General features: G+C 34.6%; 1 protein-coding gene and 1 long non-coding RNA gene across 10 annotated transcripts in view; one reads left to right on the forward strand and one right to left on the reverse strand.

The window, feature by feature from the left end:
* Glurb (metabotropic glutamate receptor B) overlaps nucleotides 1–20,380 on the reverse strand; it is a 134,001-nt gene that overhangs the window by 9,243 nt on the left and 104,378 nt on the right. For all 9 annotated transcript variants that reach the window (XM_071699347.1, XM_071699356.1, XM_071699337.1 and 6 more), the window contains 2 exons: nucleotides 12,163–12,333; nucleotides 1,343–1,487 (listed from right to left, as the gene is read on the reverse strand). In XM_071699347.1, coding sequence (XP_071555448.1) covers nucleotides 1,343–1,487; nucleotides 12,163–12,333 — 316 coding nt within the window. The remainder of the gene's footprint in view (nucleotides 1–1,342; nucleotides 1,488–12,162; nucleotides 12,334–20,380) is intronic.
* Nucleotides 8,861–20,380, forward strand: part of LOC139768963 (uncharacterized) — a 510,605-nt gene continuing 499,085 nt past the window's right edge. Inside the window, exon 1 of the long non-coding RNA XR_011717464.1 lies at nucleotides 8,861–8,965. This is a non-coding gene — a long non-coding RNA (uncharacterized lncRNA). The remainder of the gene's footprint in view (nucleotides 8,966–20,380) is intronic.

Genomic DNA, 20,380 nt, shown 5'->3' on the forward strand with positions numbered 1-20,380 from the left:
TACGCGAAAAGAGTTATCTGACAACACCATAATTTTTATGCGCCTTACAGTCGTTTTCACTTTGCCCCATTTCTCATTTTGCTGCCGTGGAATGGATGTTCGCTCATTTCTCCATCATTCGTGTCTGTCATTTCGCATTTGATTTTTCTCGCGAAGCGTAACAGTTATATCGAAAAACTCATGTTTTATTAATGACACGTATAAATATAGTACGGTTTAAATTTTATTTAGCTTATCTCTCTCATGTAACATAAGATAATATTTAAATAAGCTCATTATGAAATTGATATTCATCTTAATTCGATCGTAATTCTCTCTTCATATGTTATTTTACTTTTTATCGAAAATCTATAAATACTGATATCGTAATTGAAGGGTAGCTCGTTCCGTTGGTTAAAATGAATTGCAAATGCCAGTGTCACCTCCCTTTACTGGCTTTGAACACAAAATTATTTAAAATAATACAGTTATTAAAAGAGATGGTTTAATTTTAATATTTTTCCTGTGCATCGAAATATTTTTCAAATCATTTCCTTAATAGATTACTCGAAGATGTACTTGTACAAATATTCAGTTAAAACTGTAATCTAAACCGCGCTTGTTTTACTGCTTGCAAAGAAAGCCAAGAATTTAATGCTCGCTCGTCTTGCTTGGAAGAAGTGGAGGAGTTAGGTGAGTTCTGCAGATTTTCAACAAGTTTCGCATTGCATCTGACACAGTCTGGAATGAGTCGCGTTTCCATTTCGATAATGAATCCATTTCGTCACTCTGCAGCGGATCAAATAAAGTCGGAGTCTTTGTTGCATTCAGCATCGATACGATACTATTTTGTAACTGTATCTTTCCCATGTTCGAGATTCGTTTGTATTTTAAGATAATTTACGTTGACTAGAAGAGCGGTGTGTTGCGAATGGACCATTGGGATGAGGGCGTGACAATAATTTAAATATAAATCCTTTTTAATGCCATTTAGCCCATCGAAAAGCTGATTATCGAAGAAACGTCAGCTAAGGTTTCACGGCTTATTCACAGGTCGGTATATATCGGATTTATAATTTAGGAGAGAAAAGAGTGAGAGAGAATTTGTCATGTACCTTGGATTAACACTTTAAAACGCGTTCTAAATCAAAGATTGTGCATTATGATATATGTATATACAGACACACACACACGTACATGCGATGTGCTGATACATATGTATACAGTAAATATGTGCATTGTTCTATTGAGCAATTAATTATGAGAAAAAAATAGAGAACAATAAGAAAGAATAATTTTTGTATGTTTTCTACACTTTGCTTTGTAAATAAAACTTGTTTAGTTTATTAAATCTTGATTTTACCTCTCGCTCGTGGTTTTGTCAGCAACTTTAAAACTATGTTGTCGTAGGCGACCTCCTTGGCGACTCCGGAGTCCTTCACCAACTTTTCTTTGATGGCGATACATATGTTATATCTGCCTAGTAGTTCCTCGAGTTCCTCGAAAGCCTGGAACGCAGAGAGATAGAAAGGGATGCATTTTCTTCGAAGATGTTTTCAACAATGCATCGTGTCTAATGCGGGCCCGTTCGTAACCTTCATCGAGCTGCGTTACGTAGTGCTTTGAGGTCTTTTAGAAGAAAAATGGGCGTAACAAAGAATGAATAGAAGGGCGGGAAGGAAATGTACCTTAATGGAAAAATAGAGACTTAAATGGAACATCTATTAGAGATTCTTTCCTTTTAGGCTATACAAAAAATCATGGTTTTTAAATAACAGAGATCGCTGTATTGAGATCTAAAATCTTAAAGACGTGAACATAAATCATTACAAATGTTGTTGCTGTTCCATGTTTGGAAATAGCGGGTTTGTGGTAAAAAGTTCTCATCGATAAAATCATTAGATATCTTAGAAATAATATTTGTCAAATTTAAATTTTAAACATTAACATTCGATATTATTTTATTATATAAAAGTTCTGGTCACGATTTTCCTATACTGTCTGTAGAAATGTATGTCTTCTGATAAATGTACAACAATAGAACATCGGTTTATGATAGAGAAGTGATGAAATTTAGTTAAATTTGCATTTTTGAGATTGTTTCGCTCCATTAATCACGAAATAAATCACGCAATTGAAATTCCACAGTGAGATTCGATGGTTAGGTGGAAAAACTCTGTTACTTTGTTGAACAAATGGATATTTGTAATAAAAATCCCCATTTGTTCCACGCTTTTGGCTTTCGACCGCTCGTTGAAAAATGTTCCCTTCGTGCCACGAAATCATATATATGTATATATGTACATATGTATATATATATATATATATGTTCTCGTATCGATCCGTTCCTCCTAGACCATCCCTCTCTGTGCACATTTTTCGTATGCGATCTGTATGTTGCGCCGAGATCGTTGATTTCCAATCCCATATAGCGAATGGTGTTATCGATTGGTCGCGTCATACAGAAGAACGTAGTCACATAGGAATATGATTTCCTTTTTCCCGTATTTTTATCCATTTCCCAAGATTTTACGCAATAAATAATGATTTTGCAATAATACATAGTGAAAATTTCTATGTTTTGCATTCACATCATAAAGTGATTTAATTCTATTACTGTGGAACAATTAAAGAATTGAGCTCAATTGTTAAAATCATGTTAGAGCGTTTTTAATCTTCCTTGTCATTAATGCTTTTGTATAATCTTCCTTATATATAAAACAACAGTCATAAAATACAAATATTTGTTAGCAAGTATAACAAAAGATGTGCTTGGTATCGAATCCAGTGTGCATGATTTACTCTCCGGTCAATGCGGATCATTGTTCCACGAGTCGCGATAAATTAGCAGTTAAATTACCTGGCTGGAGGGTGGTTTCAAATTCCTACGTACATATATATTCAGAGTGCGGTCCTTCCTTTATTATTATAGGACGCTGTTATGGACGCTATAATGGTCCTTGTTTCGACTCTCGCGCGAGAATTGAATTTGGTACACATATAAAATGCCAAACTCAGGTAATATCAGAAAGCTGGTTATTAGAGATATGAACCGAAGAACATTCGAATAGTTATTGCAAAAAATTTATCAAATTTATTCATATACAATGAATTACACTGTTCAACAAAATAAATACACAAGAACTAAAATAATCGTTTCTTGTAGTTTTTTGGACGCTGAATAAGATTCCGTTTACCAAATCGCTCTATCAGGTCACAATTTTGAGAAATTTGCAGTTAAAGTTGCAAAAAGGCTATTTTAGTGTATTTTGGCATATTATAAATACAATGTGTTGGACAAATTTTTTTACAATTAAAATTAGGTACGTTGTTAGGACTCTTCAGCTCTTAAAAAGAATTATATTTGTACGACAATTTGTTGTGTCAATTATAGTTAAAAAGATATTGATTAACACAGTCTATATTGTGTCAAAGTTGCGACTTATTATTCAAATTTCTAAGAATTTTGTCAAGTACCTAATTAATACAACAAAATCCTTCTAAGGGCTGAAAATACTAAAATATTCCTCTTTTACAGCTTTAACTGCAAATTTCTCAAAATTGTGACATGACAGCAATTTAGTAAACGGGATCGTATTCGGCGTCCAAAAAACTATCGGAAAACGATTATTCTCGTTCTTGTGCTGAAAGAAAAGTATTTTTTTTGTTAAACAGTGTTATATATATCCTAGGCAGCAAGATGACGTCTAAAGACGTCTTAATGACGTTAGAGACGTCATTAAGACGGAATTAATGTCATTTGACGTCACTCTGCTACCTGGGATATTACTCATGATATTACGAGTTGAAGATGATATTTCGTATTGTACAAGGAGATTTCAAATTATTGTATAAGCGAGCAGCTTCTCTGCGAATCGCTCACGTGTTTACTTCGAATTCTATTCAACGACGAGGCAAGTCGTCTTAGACTTACTTGTCGTTATTAATTTATTCCGCTATCGAATAGACGATGAATAAGACAATGAGAATGATTATTCTGCTTATTGGCTCGCTTAAAGTAAGCGGAGATATGATCTTGTACTCTATATATATATATATATATATATAAGCAATGTATTTAAAAGACGTGACACAGAATAAATTGGAACACTATCGCATATACAAAATTACTCGGAAATCTCTCAGTTTCGCCTACAATTAATCACTTAACCAGAAGTCACCTACAATGTTTGAGAAACTTTTATATGTAAACCTAGTTTTGATTCTGCCACATTTACTTATTAAATTTTGTATCAGGATTATCCGGCCTTTAAAAGAATACAAATAAAAGTAGGAAGAAACAATGCGATAAGTAAGAAGTATGGTTGATTAAAAAAAAAAAAAAATATGGAAGAATTTATATCTTATATATTATATATATCATATATCATATGAAAGAAGTTCCACAGTTTTCCACAGACGAAAAGAAAGAATCATGGAAAGGTAGGTGTGATATCTCAAGGGGATAGGAGAGGAAAGTTTAAGGAGAAGCTATATGGGTTTTTCTTAAGGGAAACTCTTAAATATTTATTAAGCTAAAGATCTTTTCTTATTTGGGGCTTCCCGGTATCTTTATTTTCCATATACATTTACGGTTATCGTGTTTCGCGGATTTTGTATATGTCGAGTCATGTGCTTTCTCACCTTTCGCAAAGTATCGTGAATAGCGTGAAAATGAGCGAGGAAATTAAAAAATCATATTTCCATGATTGCCACTGGTGCAGAAAAAAGCAGTAATCATTTTTGTCATCACTTAAAAGCAATATCTAAAATCCATGCAAATATTTCCAAGCAGATATTTCGCAAATGCGTCCCATCTGAATGTTTTAGATATCAGATATCGAGATTTATTATATTTCTTTCGATTTGTTTAAGATTCCGAATGTGGAATTTTATTGCTCGTACGTGGACGTGTTTTCGGAACAATTCACAATTACTTTAATCGGCAAAAATCGTGGAATCGTCTTTGATTTTTTAGAATATCCTGCACGAAGCCGCATCCTTCGCACCCTCGAGTAACTTTCGTCTAATCTCTTATGTCCCCGGCATGCCGATAACGTGGACATACAAGATCGATCGTTATGTAGTTCGCGTATTTCGCGAGGAATCTAATTATGGTGTGAACATAATGCCCCGTTTTTCCCTGGTCTCTCGTTCGAAGAGCAGAATATTGTGATGTAAATTCTATCAAGCGCACGCGACTTGACACGTACGGGGCAACGTATATGATAGGCGGTAATGAAATTCTGATCGGCCGGGCAACAGGGGCGACCTTTTCTTTTGATCGTGTCGCCAGTCATTGCGGCCTTACGAGAGGTAATAGATCGAAATGCTATTTCTCTGTACCATCAAAATGTGGCTGCGTGTTAACTACGTCGCTCATACGTGTCGCGTACGTATGTTCGCGAAATATTAATTTAATGTGGGCACATCCATCATCGGGTTTTGTTCGTAAATACGACGATTGTGTGATTAATGCCACGATCACGCAAATTTGACGCCCCAAATTGCCGGTTGCAATGCCGGATATGATTGAGTTTTTGAGTGTTAAATTTCTCGTTATTTTAAAACGGAATCGTTTTTTAACGTTATAATTTATGCCATCAACTAATATATTAATTAAAATAATCGATATTACCTTAATGAATGGAAATTGAGAAAATATTACGGATAACTAGGTACGAAAGATTTATTGTTTAAATTCGCGTTACGTATCTGTGCATCGACTGTGCTACGAATATGTGCATCACATGCGCATATTCGTATATGCGCTTATACACAGCAGAATCAATTTTCTGCTCATAAATATCAATGTTTCGTATCACATTATTAGATCCGTCGCTTGCATTTTTTACGTAATACGTAATTCTAGCATAATCACATGCTTGCGTAGATAACTTTGCCGTTATACGTATTACAAATATTTATAACTAACTATATCAGTGACATAGCATATTAATTATAATTGCTTGCATATTTATTATCTTTACTCCTTCAATAAATCTCTAAAAATTTGAGAAATGAAGTTTCTCTAATCATTCTATGTGTATAATTTTCTTTTCAAATTTTTATATCCAAATTTTTATATCCAAATTTATATTATATAATTTCTTATAGAGAGACAAAGTTGCGTGATTTTAATAGATGTAAAGAAATTAAATCGCCATACTTTTTATATAACAATTTAATTTCACATTTCCGCGACTTATTGAAAATGTGTAAGAAAAAAATTTCAATTTATTAAAGACTTATAATTTCATTTTTTCGATACGTCAAAATTGGTGAAAAGTCAAAGGTAGTTAATTAACATAAATACATTATTAATCGGTAAGGATAAATTTTATTCATAAAACAGATGCTAAATTTTAATATAGCTCGTGATAATAGCTCGTTTATCAATATAATTTAAAATGTAAGAAACAGAATATATTCGGGATAGATTTAACAATACGAAATATGTATATTGAAATCCGAGCAGCACGAAGGAAATCTCTCTCATTATAATGAAAGTATACATAATGAAGCAATGATTTATAACGCTAATTTCCAATCGCTTCACATTCAACCGTATTTCAAGCGACTAAATCGCGCGGAATATCTGCTTCGGTCGTCACGTTTGCTCGATATACGATTCGGGAAAATTAGTTAATCGGGAAAATTAATCAGTCGCGCGAGATAAATGTGATAGCGAGCGATCGATATACGTAGATGTCAAGATACGTAATAAACGACACAGACGGAACGACTTCTTCCATCCAGTAGCTTTTTCTAGTTCAAAAGATCACAATATTACGTCAAGCGGAATTATCCGCTTGCTTGAACGTTTTGGTGTACGAGATGTAACGCGGCGACTTGTGTATACAAACGTTCGGCTGAAACCTGAAACGTTTGTTTTTGCAACGGTGCCGAAAAGCGTACACAGTGTATACACAAGGTCGCTGTGCAATTCGCAGGCTGACCCTCGAGCAAGCAAGTTGTTATATAACGTAGACCGTACCGTCGCATTTGCATCTTCGCGCTACTCAATCCAGCAACTAATTATCTCGTTTAATTAACACGACTAATCATCTCGTTTCCTGCGATTAACGAGTCGCTGGTATATCGCGAGCAAGTTTTCTACATATTTATTGGTATTTCGCGGAAATCCTTTGATGCACGTTCGAATCGAGGCGCAACGAGCGAGCCATTGTTTTATTACGCACCCGGGCGATAATGGGAATACTGTGTTCAGCGGAGAAAGTTGTTTTGCAACTGTTGCAAAATTCGCGAATTTGATTGTATGTTTTTAATTTTTGCTGAAGCTAAAAGCACACACTAAAATTCACGAATTTTGCAACAGTTTTGCAAAGCAGCTTTCTCCGCTGCCAAATGATTTTCTTTATAGCCGGGCTCGAATCTCGAATCGATCCGAGCGCTCCGTGTTTTCCGCCGATTCAAATTCCGTAATTCGGCGCTCTCGGTTTGCAGGGCGGGGTGCCGCGGGGCAATACGCGAATCACACCAGGCACGGCTCAGATTACGGAAAACTGTGATATATATCGAATGTGTATTTAATACATGTGCTTCGCGGAATTTATACGATTTACCGAGGGTATATCGCATTCGATAATATTGATTTTCGATCACATTCTTTCGGCCGATCGGTCTCACTTTTCTCAACCGTCAACTTGACTCGCGTCGTGTCGCGGTCGCGGTCGCGTCAGAATGTAGCTGCCCTCGGATACGAGCGGACGACCCTAATCGACTGACGCCGCGACTCGCTTGATTCTTGATTGGTGACTACAGGAACTATTCCCGTCTTTTAGCAACGTTCAAAATCATATTTTAATATCTAGCAATCGTGGAGGGTGGACACAATGTTCATAAATTAGCGACTCGTTAAAATGTGTGTCTCGCAAGATTAACTTAACCAAGATCTATCGCGCGAACGATCGTATTATTTTACGATATCACGTTCCGCGGATATTTGTCTTCGATTCATACATTTATTCCTCTTACGTCGCTTACGCGATACGTAAAAGTAATCTCGACGTCGTATTCATTGTTCGGAAGTGCGGAAAGTATGTATACAGGTGTGGGAGTAGCAAGTGTAGCGTCCTAGCTCGCGTCACGGCCGCGACGCGACGGTTGCTGCTGGCGATTCGAGTGAAGTTGGCCGCGCGATTTACGAAATTCTCTCCGCCATGTTAGCGCCTACTACCTGCGGGACATCATGGGGCCGACGGGCGTCGAGCGGACGGGCATCGCTTCGTTCGCAGCTTCTCCGCCGTAATTCTTTCGTCGCCGTGTAATAAAGTGCGCGCCGCGTCGCGAGATTAATGCCGGGAGTGCCGTGCAAAGTGTCGCGCGATCATAAGCGACGATATTTTCGCGCGTGAACGTCGCGAATGAGTGCGCCGACGGAGATGCGACAACGGAGGAGGACCGAGGAGTGGAGGAGGGGCTGGAGGGGGGGCCTGGGAGGCATCGGGCGACGGCGGAGCGACCGTGGGGTGAGTAATTGTGATTCGTTTATTATTTGGCTGTCCCGTGGCGGATTCCGCCACTTTCTCAAGCGCGCGACACTTGATTCGCCCATTACTCATTACCGTGCAATATTCGTTCGTGGTTTAACTCCGGCGCAATTTCGCCGAGGGAGTTCGATCTCCGGCATACGCGTGAGAGGAGATATATTGAGTCGCGAACGTCACGTCTCAATTATTCGCACGGTCGTAATATTACTTGCGCGATTTTTCGCGGATTAATTATGCGAAGAAATTAATGCGGAAATATGCAGCCGTTAGCGGCGGCCGCGATCGTTCCTTGCATTAGCATTTTAAAATCGGATAATGCTAAAATGACGTTTTAAAAATTTAACGGGCGCGATAATTATTTACTTCAAATATTGATTATCTCTCTTGGACACTCTGCTCTAATGTGAAAATATTTCTGCGTTACAGATCAACGCAGGGTTACAGCTTACAACTCCGCTGCTGCGCATCGGCCGGTGAGTTATTTTTTTATTTATATGTCGAGGCAATGGATTTGTAAGAATTATATTACGGACGCAAATAAAATGTATGTGTGAGAAATGAGATGTTATAAAAAAATCACAAACAGTTTTTTTTCTAACAATTATTAGACATACACCAAAATTTTTATTTAAAATAATAAATAATTAATGTAGCGATAAAATGTGTTCTGTATTATTTAATATCATGGAATATCTGAATATATTAATTCTTATTTCTCTACAGAGTTATTGAAGGAAAAATTAAAACATTAAAGATTAACAACAGAAAAACATTACAAATGAATTAATATATATCTATTGCCTTGAAATCGATAGGCTCGGATAGACTAGAGCCTAGAAAATATTTTTATAATTTCTTCTTGAAGAGGAAAGCGTTTCATTATTTTTAGTTCGTTTTTTTAAATTTACTATTCGATTGTAAACGAAAATACGAAGAAGAAGAATTGAAAACGGGGAAATGGATAAAGAGAACATGTTTCTCGACAGATTTTCGCGCTAGCTTCTAGATTGCAGACAAATGTCAAGGTGGAATCTGTTACAGAAATAATAAGGTACGTGTATATCTTGCATGTGATGTGTATATGGGAAGATATATTTCGCGGTGAAGTGTCGCAGCGAAGACGTTTATGAATTTTTCATGACACGAGCGCAACTGATTGAGGATGGCGTTATTCTCGCTTTTACGATAAAATTATAGGGTCGCCGACTTGTCGTTTCTTCATTTGATAAAAGCGTCGCGTCACTTTGATATATTTTTCAATTACGCATTCATCAAGTGCCGCAGTTCTCAAATCGGAAATGGATAATCGACTAGGCATCCCATTAAATAGCGTTTATTTATATTAATTTGGCATTTATCGATATCAGCTAGAGATCTGCCTCGATAGGAAATGTCTTTTCTCTTTTAGTTATAATTTTTTCCCGCGAATATACACTTAAATCCTTTGCTATACGACTTTTACTCTTTTTTTCCGTCTATTAGCTTTGCATCTATTTTTATCGTATAATTCATGCGTTTTTTGGCACATACAGGATAATTTATGAAGAACCAACATTATGACTTATATATAACTACTAAAAATAGAAGCGTTGGTGTGTGTTTGATATAATTAGATCCGGTTTTTGAAATATTTTCTCTATAGAGTCATAAATGCTTGCATTACCCGATTTCCGTGAAAAACATTGTTATGTGAAAAGCATATTTATGCCATCTCTCTTTGTGCTATCGAGAGGGGAACAGTTTGATGCAAAAAGCTAGCTAGTAGGTAATAATTTGTAACGGGAATCAGGATTTCAAATTACCGCGTCCGCTATGTTGTTATTTACGACTTCCAATATCCTGGTGATGATGTACAAGCTGTCTCTGTTTTATATACTGCAGAGAGTTACATGAGAGAGTTATATGAATAAAATGATATTGAATATCACTCTATCGTGATACTTACGTAATGAGTAACTTAATAACTGTATGTAACGATTAGTGAAATAAGTTTCATCGTATCGTTCAGAATATAGCAATATCAATATTTGAAGCAAAATTGTTGATGTTTCCAAGAAATGGTAAATGTATATATAAATATATAAATTTACTTAATTTTAATTTTAAATATTTAGGAAAAGATTTTCAATAAGTCCCCCATCGTAATTAAACGCTCTGTAAATTCCAATTACCATCGTGAAATTCACGCGAAATTCGTTTCCTAGACATTCGGTGAGATCAAACAACTCGGTGAAATAAACTTGCTACTTAAAATAGCCTTAATTGGGAGCAAGTAGCGTGTTACTGGTGAGGTATATAAAATTTTCATGTTAGCAATTTAGAAAGAAGAGAGAAAGAGAGAGAGAGAGAGAGAGAGAGAGAGAGAGAGAGAGAGAGAGAGAGAGAGAGAGAGAGAGAGAGAGAGAGAGAGAGAGAGAGAGAGAGAGAGAGAGAAAGATATATAGACATAGGCCAGAATATTGTCTTTGCGAAAAAAAAATTTGACGAATCTCATGATTTTCTTCCGAGTTATTTGACTGTACTTTGCATGTACTGAGTGAATAAAAGCTACCATAATTTTCACGTAACGCTCTAAATATTCGCTGGATTACGAGGTGAGAGGTGGCCGTTGAAAAGGGAGTCAAAATTATTTGCGCGCCATGGTGAATTATTATAATGGACCGCGTCCGGAAATAAAATCCCAGTTCACTTTCCATTTATTCTCGTTTATTTTACGTTCATTTCCTGCGCGTATTACGATTTATCGATTCGTTTTTCTACCAGACTGTAGTCGCGTAAAGGCCTATTTAGATGAAATAATTTTCAAGTGACGTAGCTCGTGCATTACTCATAATATGACATTAATTTTACATTGCTGTGCCTCGAATGCTATTAGTATCTAATTTTGTTAAGAAATTTAAAATTATATTTAAAATGCATTTAAAAATCCTAATTATTAAAATTGGAAACTAATTTCTATTAGTCTAATGTTGCATTGTGTTGCAAACGTCAGCAACCTTCCTATAAAATGGAGTACAATGTTGATATGATACTGAAAGAATGGCAAAATTTTAAGTATATTAAACATCATCTAGTTCTAAACAGAGAATAGAATACTTTCTTAAATATTGCTATGTAATTAATTGAGAAGTGAGAACATTAAAATAAAATACCTGTTAGCTTTATTTGCTATTTTTTAAAATTCCCTTATATGCAGTTATCAGAAAAGTCGTTTCAATTTTATATTAATTTATTCCACATTCGTATATTGCTATATTTTTATGTAGAAATATTTGATTTAGCTTGAAAGCTTTGCGGATGGAATTGTATATAATAATATGTGTGTAAAATAGTGTTATGTTTGAGTGAGACATTTTCAATCTAAAGATTTACTTGAATATTTGAACGGATATATTTTCAGAGTCAATCATGATTACAATATCTATATTAATAAGAAAGATATTTTGTTACTTAATTTTTTACAAATTTTAACGATATATATATTTCTTTTTATGTATCGTATGATACTGTATATAATCTAAAAAGAAGAACAAATTTTAAATATGTAACAGAAATGATAACGCATACACAAATAGACTATTGTATATACATATATTGTGCTCAAATACTACCGCGTTCTCTCTAATACAACCGATAAATTTAAAATCAGATATTACGATCAAGCACTTACTTTTATACCGTAGTTGCTCTCCTCGTAAATGATGGAAACGTAGCTCCAACCCATCGTCAATACAATGTCGACCATCGCTTTGACCTGATAGTGATCGCTGGGTATCGTACGGGTGAAATATTCGAAGCGTTGTTTGTTGGAAAGCTCCGGACTCGTCGAGAAATAGGAGACCTATACAACACAATAGGCACCTTTCCATCTTAAATTATTCAAATACAAGGGAATTGCTGTAAATTTTGTAACGTTTGGCATGTATACTTAGCGGTTGTTACGATTTTGTAACAAGAGGATATTTTTAAGATATTTGTGCAGCATGTTTATATAAAATGTTTTTATTTGTATTTATGTAAAATGCAGTGAAACGCACATGATGTAGATAAACGACGTTGTTTACGTTTAACCGTTATCGTTTCTCAAATGTTTTAGCTCTTGAGATTAAATTTATATTCACAAGTTACTTTATTTAAATCCATAAATCTTTAAAAACTCGTAACTAAATCGTTATTTATATTAGATCATCAAACAACTAATTGTAAGTATATTTGATTTCAAAATATCTAAAATCTCATTTTCTTTAATATCTACGTTCTTTTTATTTTTTTGGATCAAGCTTTACATCTGAATTCTTAATATTTTATTTATTTGCGTTTGTATTATTTAAATAAAAAGCTTTTTCGTAAAAAGCTTGTACACTAAAAACAAAATAAAAGCTTTTTACGAAAACGCTTTTTTGGGTACAAGATATATATAACAAAACTATTAAGATGATGTACAAGACGAAAATGTATTATCAATATTTTATATAATAAATAAGAAAGAATTATAAACTTCATAAATATAAAAAATATAAACCTATGAGTTTTCGACTATTTTGTAAAGTCTTCTCTTTCTGAAGTATCATAAATTTCTATGACGTAAAAAGATTGCTATACCAATGCGTATAGAAGTATTCGTATTCGGTGGTATAATAACGGTAATGTATAAAACTTGTATGGAATTTTTATCGTTCGTGTTCTTGATTCCAAAATTGTATTCATAATGTCTGAACGTTGAAAAGTTCTTTCCCTCTTAAACTTCTTTCTAATTCTGAAGTCTATCGAAGAACGATATCGCGGGTTTTTCATTGCGTTGCATACGACATTATAGAATACGGATATTTGCGTTGGCATTGGGTAATCCTGTTCGTGATTGCAGGCGAGTGGTTGCGCTTGACTAAAAGCGAAGTAAACTTGGATCCTCCTGAAAGTGGCCGTCGTTTCTGCTAGCCTCGAATTCTCTGATTTTACCGCGGAAATAGACCGAGAAAGCGAAAACGTGTAATGTTTAGATAGTCACATGTAAACTCGTACGGTTTTCTCGAGAAAGAAAAGTAAGGACAACTGGTTAATTTATATCGTTTGATATCTCTTTAAAGCGATCTATATTATACTGCTGGAATCTTGTCGGATTTTGTAACGTTACGCAGTGATACAAATTTCACTAAAAATATCTTAGCGAGCTTAATATTAAAGCAGGAAAATATAGCATCAAAGCTCGAGAAGTATAAGTGATCAAACAGTTGTTATGAAGCTTCAAGATTCAAGAAAGATTCAAGAATTCAACAATGTAAGAATTCAAAGACTAAAAGGTCACAGAATCTACAGGCTTAAGCGGGTATAGATCGAATGATTCGGAAATCAAAGTTCCGTATTCAAAGAACAAAGTTTAAGGAGTATAAGGATATAGATATTTGACGAAGGGTAAAATCAAATACACTTAGCTGTTTGACGATCTAATATAAATAACGATTTACTCGCGAGTATATGAATTTAATTTCGAGAGACAGAGCATTCAGAAAACGACGACGGTTGTACATAAAGGATCGTTTATCTAAGTCATACGTTTCATCGTAACTTCATAATAAGTTCTATCATTAGTTTGTCATTTATCTATGAAGTTCTCCCTCTTTCCATACAATGTTCTTCGTTCACCATTTGTGACGCTTATCGAAGAATAGGCGATTCTGGGTTAGCCGCATGTAGCAACACGCCATAATTAATCATCTTTTCGTCGAGGAAGGCGACTCCTTCGAAATTGACTTGCCGGTTGATACAATTGCGTTGCGCCTTGAAGAACTTTGACGAAGATATGCCATTATCGTTCTTATGATTATCAACCTGGCTTTTCAAATTGCTGTATAAATTAAATTCCTACACCGCGCGTTCTCCGTATTTGGATTCGTTAAAGAACAATACCGAATAGTCCGAAATAGAACAAGATTCAATTTTTTATTATAACATTTATTATAATTTTGTTATTATCTCTATCGTAGATTTTTACGTTTTATGCTCGTGATGCTCAAGGGTTTGGTTCGGTTGCCCCCGATCATCGTTCGATTTGTCTTAGCCAGTAACGAGGTTTCAAACGGTTCGATCTGTACAAGCGACATCGATGCGTAAGCATTGGATGAGTTTATGTAGTGAGAAACGAGGCGGCGTTATCTCACGGCACGAAGGTACCAGCGCTACTTTTCTCCGGAACAACGCGCGTCCTATCATACATCGCGGTTGTTGCACGCCATGGCGAATATATTTATCATGGTTTGTCAGATTCAGAGTGGCTACTGTATGATCCACTGTAGTAACTTGCTCGTCCGACCATGCACCGTGCCGCATCGAAGAATCACACAAAACTTCGTCTCGGTCCGCTTGATTGGCTTGCTCGATTGATTATACAGCGTTTGTATTTTTCTTTGCCTTCAACGTTAAAACGCGAAAATATTGATTGAAATAAATGTATATATAAAACTCTTGTGAACGAAAAGAATAAATTTCTATATTAATTATGCGTGCGTGATACACATTCAAGCTTTCAAAGTTTTTTCATTTCTTTTTCACTTTCTCATCAACGATGCTGAAGGTCTGGAAAATTTTAAATTAGCAATACCTGCCCGGGAGAAGTGGCAAAAAAATTATGAAAATTTTTATTTTTTAAACCATAAATAGGATAAATAGGAAATAAATAATAAATAATTTAATTAATATTATTTATCGATACATATACAAGAACAATTTATTATTTGACGAAATATATAACATATTATAAATAAAAAAAACTTGACAATTATATGTATATTTGTATCGTATACGTAATTAGACAAAATAATCGATAAAGCTGGTACAAATGAATCGATACGCATTATTACAATATACATATAAAAAGCTGACAGTATTTGTTTAGAAATGTATCGTCAATACAAATAATTTAATCTTGTACAATACATTTTTGCAAAATTTTACACCGAAAATTTGTGTTTGGCGAAGATTAAATAACGTATCATATTATGTATTTTACTGTTCTTCGCGAGTTAATTAGAGATTATATGATACGAATTCTATGCCGGGATGTTTGCACTTTTTTACCATGTCTGGAGCTCATACCAATGTAGCTAGTTCTTTTGTAAAACCTATTGGAAACCATGTTATCGTTAATTGAAATGAACCGGCTGCGCCCGAACCGCGCGAAATTACAAGCACAATTCGCTACACCGATAAAATGGAGTAAGGGATACATTCTCCCGAATTATTCAATAAATTCACCAATTTTTTATAGGGCTCTTCGTTATAAAAAAATTTGATATACTTAATATATTGACTGCATTGTTGTAATAACTCGAAAATAATTTTTATATTACTATTTTTTTCCATTTAATTACTAACACAAGCGCGTGACTTTTAATTTGATTATTTATTTCTATCAATCTTTTAATAAATTGCATTTTGTGTAATTAAACATGTCTGGAAATTTAATATATACTTGGATATATCGAAGTTGATTATGTGTGCCCTTACATCGCATATGTATAGTAAATTATTAAATTTTAATATATAAAAAATTTCAATTTCCATTACAATAGGAAAGGAGAATAACTACTTTGAAGATATTTATCGCAAATCAGATTGAATATTCAGAGGTGGATTGGATCGCGATAAAAATGCTAATTGCTGGAGACCAAAGTTATGAAGTTCGCGTTAATTAAAAAATTTTACGACCGATTATAAGTATACTTTTAATCGGATAATGTAAATCGCACCCGTCTAAAGACTCCATAGATTAGATAGAATCTAATTATTTTCTTCAGAGATTATTTCTGAATTTCGTCTTTAGACGATGAGACATCTCACATAAATGAGCGTTTCCTTCCTTCTCTCTCTCTCTCTCTCTCTCTCTCTCTCTCTCTCTCTCTCTCTCTCTCTCTCTCTCTAATATTTTCACGCGAAGTAATTTCCGATCTCAAATTTTTGTATTATATCTCCTCGTCCTGTTCCTTACCAATAACTATGCCGCGATGATCGAGGAGCAACGGAAGAAGGATTATCGATCGTTATTCAAATCTCAGCTACGCCGCGACATCAAGCTACGGGATATTTCCAAGTGAGAAATTTCGTAAGGACGATGCAGCTTGCTGGCAAGATGCGATTTCATTATTTAGTTCACTGACTTGAGTTCGCGTTGCCTTACGTCTTGAATCTCGATCGTAATCCCACGAGCTTCGGCATTTCTAGCAGAGATGGAAATCCACTTACAGAAATTGCCGCTGAGCGTTTTCTTTCTGACTAATTCGATTCGCGAAAATCGCGACTAAAATTTGTGACGATGGTGACGTACTTGGTGGGATTAAAACAACCCTGCTTTAATTGGATAGTAATAATTAATGAAGAGTGGTTATGAATATATATATTTATATATATCTTTATAGATATATATATATTTATATTTATATATTTATATATTTATATATTTATATATTTATATATTTATATATAGATATATATAAATATAATAATATAATAGATCTATATAGATATAATTAATAATCAATCAGCAGGTTATTGCATGCATAATGGGCTTCTTAAAAAGAATATTACGTATTGGAAATTATAATATTTTATAATATATCTACATAAGTCTTATAGATTTTTTAATTACATGGAAATTAAATCGTTCAATCAAATAAATTAAATTCTTCTGCTCTTAACTCTTGCTTCTATTTATATAGGTAAATACTTAAGGACACTTCACGGGCGAAATCATATTACTTTGCCAGTTCTATCATAGACATTAATTTTTTAGAAGAACAGCTTTCGCACAAATTCACAAATTATTTTACAAAATATAACTTACTTAATACTTTGATTAATTTAACAATTTTCAGACGCTCATGAATTTCAAATCGTGAGCTTGATACGGAGTAATTTAAGCATGAGTACCGAGACTGTAATTTAGCTTACCTCTCACAGAATTGCCTTGAGTCTTTGTTCGCGTGTGTTATCGAATCCTGTGAACTGACTCCTGTTCGCTTGTCGATCATGTCGCGACACATGTACGTGTATACGTAGATACTGATTGACACGAATAGCGAAGCTCCCTTTGACGTGTATGCACTTTCCGTTCACGTGCTTGGTGCTCACGCGGGGTGTTATGCTTGTGTTTCTACGTCGATTGTACGTCATCGCGTTGACAAGTTGCGGAGAAATCGTTTAGCTAAGCGGTCGTCCGCAGCCGCTTCGGATCGCACGTAACTGTGACGAGCAACGATACTGTCGATATAAGTCGCGGTTAACATGATGAATAATGTATTTTGTTTCGGGATAATACAGCCAATCAAGAAATACGTCTCTTTCTCGCTGCGCAAGAACGTGCCTTGAATGTTGCAAATAACGTATTAATAACACTTATTTTTTGCGATTGTTGCGTTACCTATTATAAACTATTATACACATTATACACATTTACATATCCGATATAGATCATAAAATTTAGTATATAATAATGTATATGTAAAATAGTTTCGAAAAAGTTTTCACGATTGTTCCGATTGTTTAAAATGTGGCAATCTAATATTTAGAAGGAATGCCATGAGGCATCAAAATTATAAGATTGATTACCTCTAAATGATGAAATGTCATTTTGGAAGATAAAGTTCTTAATAATAGAGACGTATTCTGTCATTGGAGGAGATCGACTTTAATCAGATTTTGCCTCAAGTTGCCGCGAAGGTGATGAAGATCGAGCGCTTTCCGATTTCGTAAAAGTGTTATGAATATGGATAAACTAAATGGCTAGGTTGCATGAAAGAAAAATGTGGTAAGTTTGTGGGACAAGTAGCGCTTATCTTCTTCTCGGATAGCTCTTTCTGTTATCACACAGAAAATAAGCGATTTAAATGCAGCAGTTTTTCGAGCTATAGATTGAAATATTAATCAGTTCATTATAATAACAATAACGACAATATTAGTAATAGTAATTATAATTTTTTAATTAAAAGTTTATATAATGTAATAGACTAGAAAAATTGATGTTCTTATATACTATGTAAACTACGTGCCATGTAGAATATCCAATTCAAACTATATTACCATAATAACTGCAAATAGTCGATTGGAAATGAGTATGTTAGAAAGTTTACTCTATTCAAGGAAATAGTAGTGAGCACTTAAATTCTTCATGAAAACGAACTTGTTACCTCGTGCTTTTAAGCAAAAGTATGAAATTGACTGGGTCGGGGAAGTTCATAAAAGTTTGCAACTATTTTTTGGAATACGTCGTGAGCAAAAAGCGATCCTCGTTTTACGTCACATACATTCTCGAACAGTTTTCTAGTTTAGCATAACGCCGACGTGATAAGTTTCACAAGATCGACTAGCTTAATAGACGCGTCAAAGAAAGCAAGAGTAAGTACGAAAAAAGTAAAACTCGCATATTTTGCAATGCTGCAATGTAGTGAATATAAGAAGTTTTATAACTTCTTGGTAACGATCTCGATAAATAAAAAACGGACACTAAAACATTGTTAGGTTCAGGTAAAGTTTTTAGCGAACATAAGTTAGAAATGTATGGTAAAGTAATAACGCAAGTTCCGATATTATGGAATTATTGTTGATTGCAGTAATATCGCGATTCGAAGAGTAATTCAAACTTCGCGTCTGATAAAATATTAATGCAATAAATATTTCCTGCCGATGTAATCTTCATTTTTGTAATGATTTAAAATATTTTATATGAATATTACATTATATAAAGATTATATTATTATTATTCAGTACAGTGGACTTTGGACTGATTAATGCGGTTTTTCGGCGATTACTAATTTTAAAAAATAAAGAGGAAATAGTGCATCTGCATATATATTTTCCATTTTTATAATATTTTTACATCTTTTCAAATTTATTACTTTTAATTTGCGTATAAAATAAAATTTGCGATTTTGACAATATTTGGTATTATTTGTTTTCGTATGCAAATGCAATTCAAATGCGCCTTAAAGATCAGTTTCTCTCAGTTTCTAGTAATTGGTACGATGATATAAATCGCGATGTCGTGGAATTGTTTCGCAAACCTATGCCCAGCCGTAAAAATGGATAGAAATCCCATGGAAAGAATTATGGACTGAAATTAAATCCGCGCTGCCGTTTCCCTAGACTTATATTTCGCCTGATCCTTTCACGTCTCTCCTGAAATCCCCGCGAAATCTCTTTGAAACTCCGCCGCGGCCGTCGTGGATCTTCAGAGGCATGAATCGGCGACAGGCGAGTTTTCGCGAAGGATCGCTCTTTGCCACAGGTACCTGAGTCGCACGAAAGAAAGAATCGTATACAATCGTAACATCGTTTCTTATAAGGATGTACCATGTTTCGATTATATAATATGTCCCTGATTTTGCATGTAACGTATCAAGAATTGACAAACTATAGGAGAAAATTTTATCGTTAAAATATTCGACGTATGATTGCAGCGCATATGCAAAGTGTCTTTAGAACACGCGTCTTTCTTCGATGAGCGTGAATCATTTAATACACTATTGATCGCGTCACGTATCCTACTCCACGCGAGTTAAAGATCATTATCGTCTATTGTCATACCAAATTGCTGTTTCGATCCTTTCTTAATGTAATCTTCATATGTTTGCATGTAAATGCACATATTATCGAAAGCTCGACCTCTACTATATACGTATCTATTACGGCGAGAAACTCAACATCGTAAAATGAGATCGTGACAATGTGGGCGATATAAACAGGTTAATCTTCTAACTCGCATACCAGGATCGATTATTGGTACTGAAGGAGCTTTAGATGAACTATTATTACAAAGTTACTGCGTACAGAGCCTCATGATTCAAGTATCTTATTCGATGATCAACAAGTTCAAGTTTGTCCTCGAGTTGCGCTATAATGAA

This window comes from Temnothorax nylanderi, unplaced genomic scaffold (assembly GCF_030848795.1).
Source record: "Temnothorax nylanderi isolate EJ_2023f unplaced genomic scaffold, tnyl_v1.0 TNYL_tig0002_pilon, whole genome shotgun sequence".
In the NCBI taxonomy this organism is placed as follows: Eukaryota; Metazoa; Arthropoda; class Insecta; order Hymenoptera; family Formicidae; genus Temnothorax; species Temnothorax nylanderi.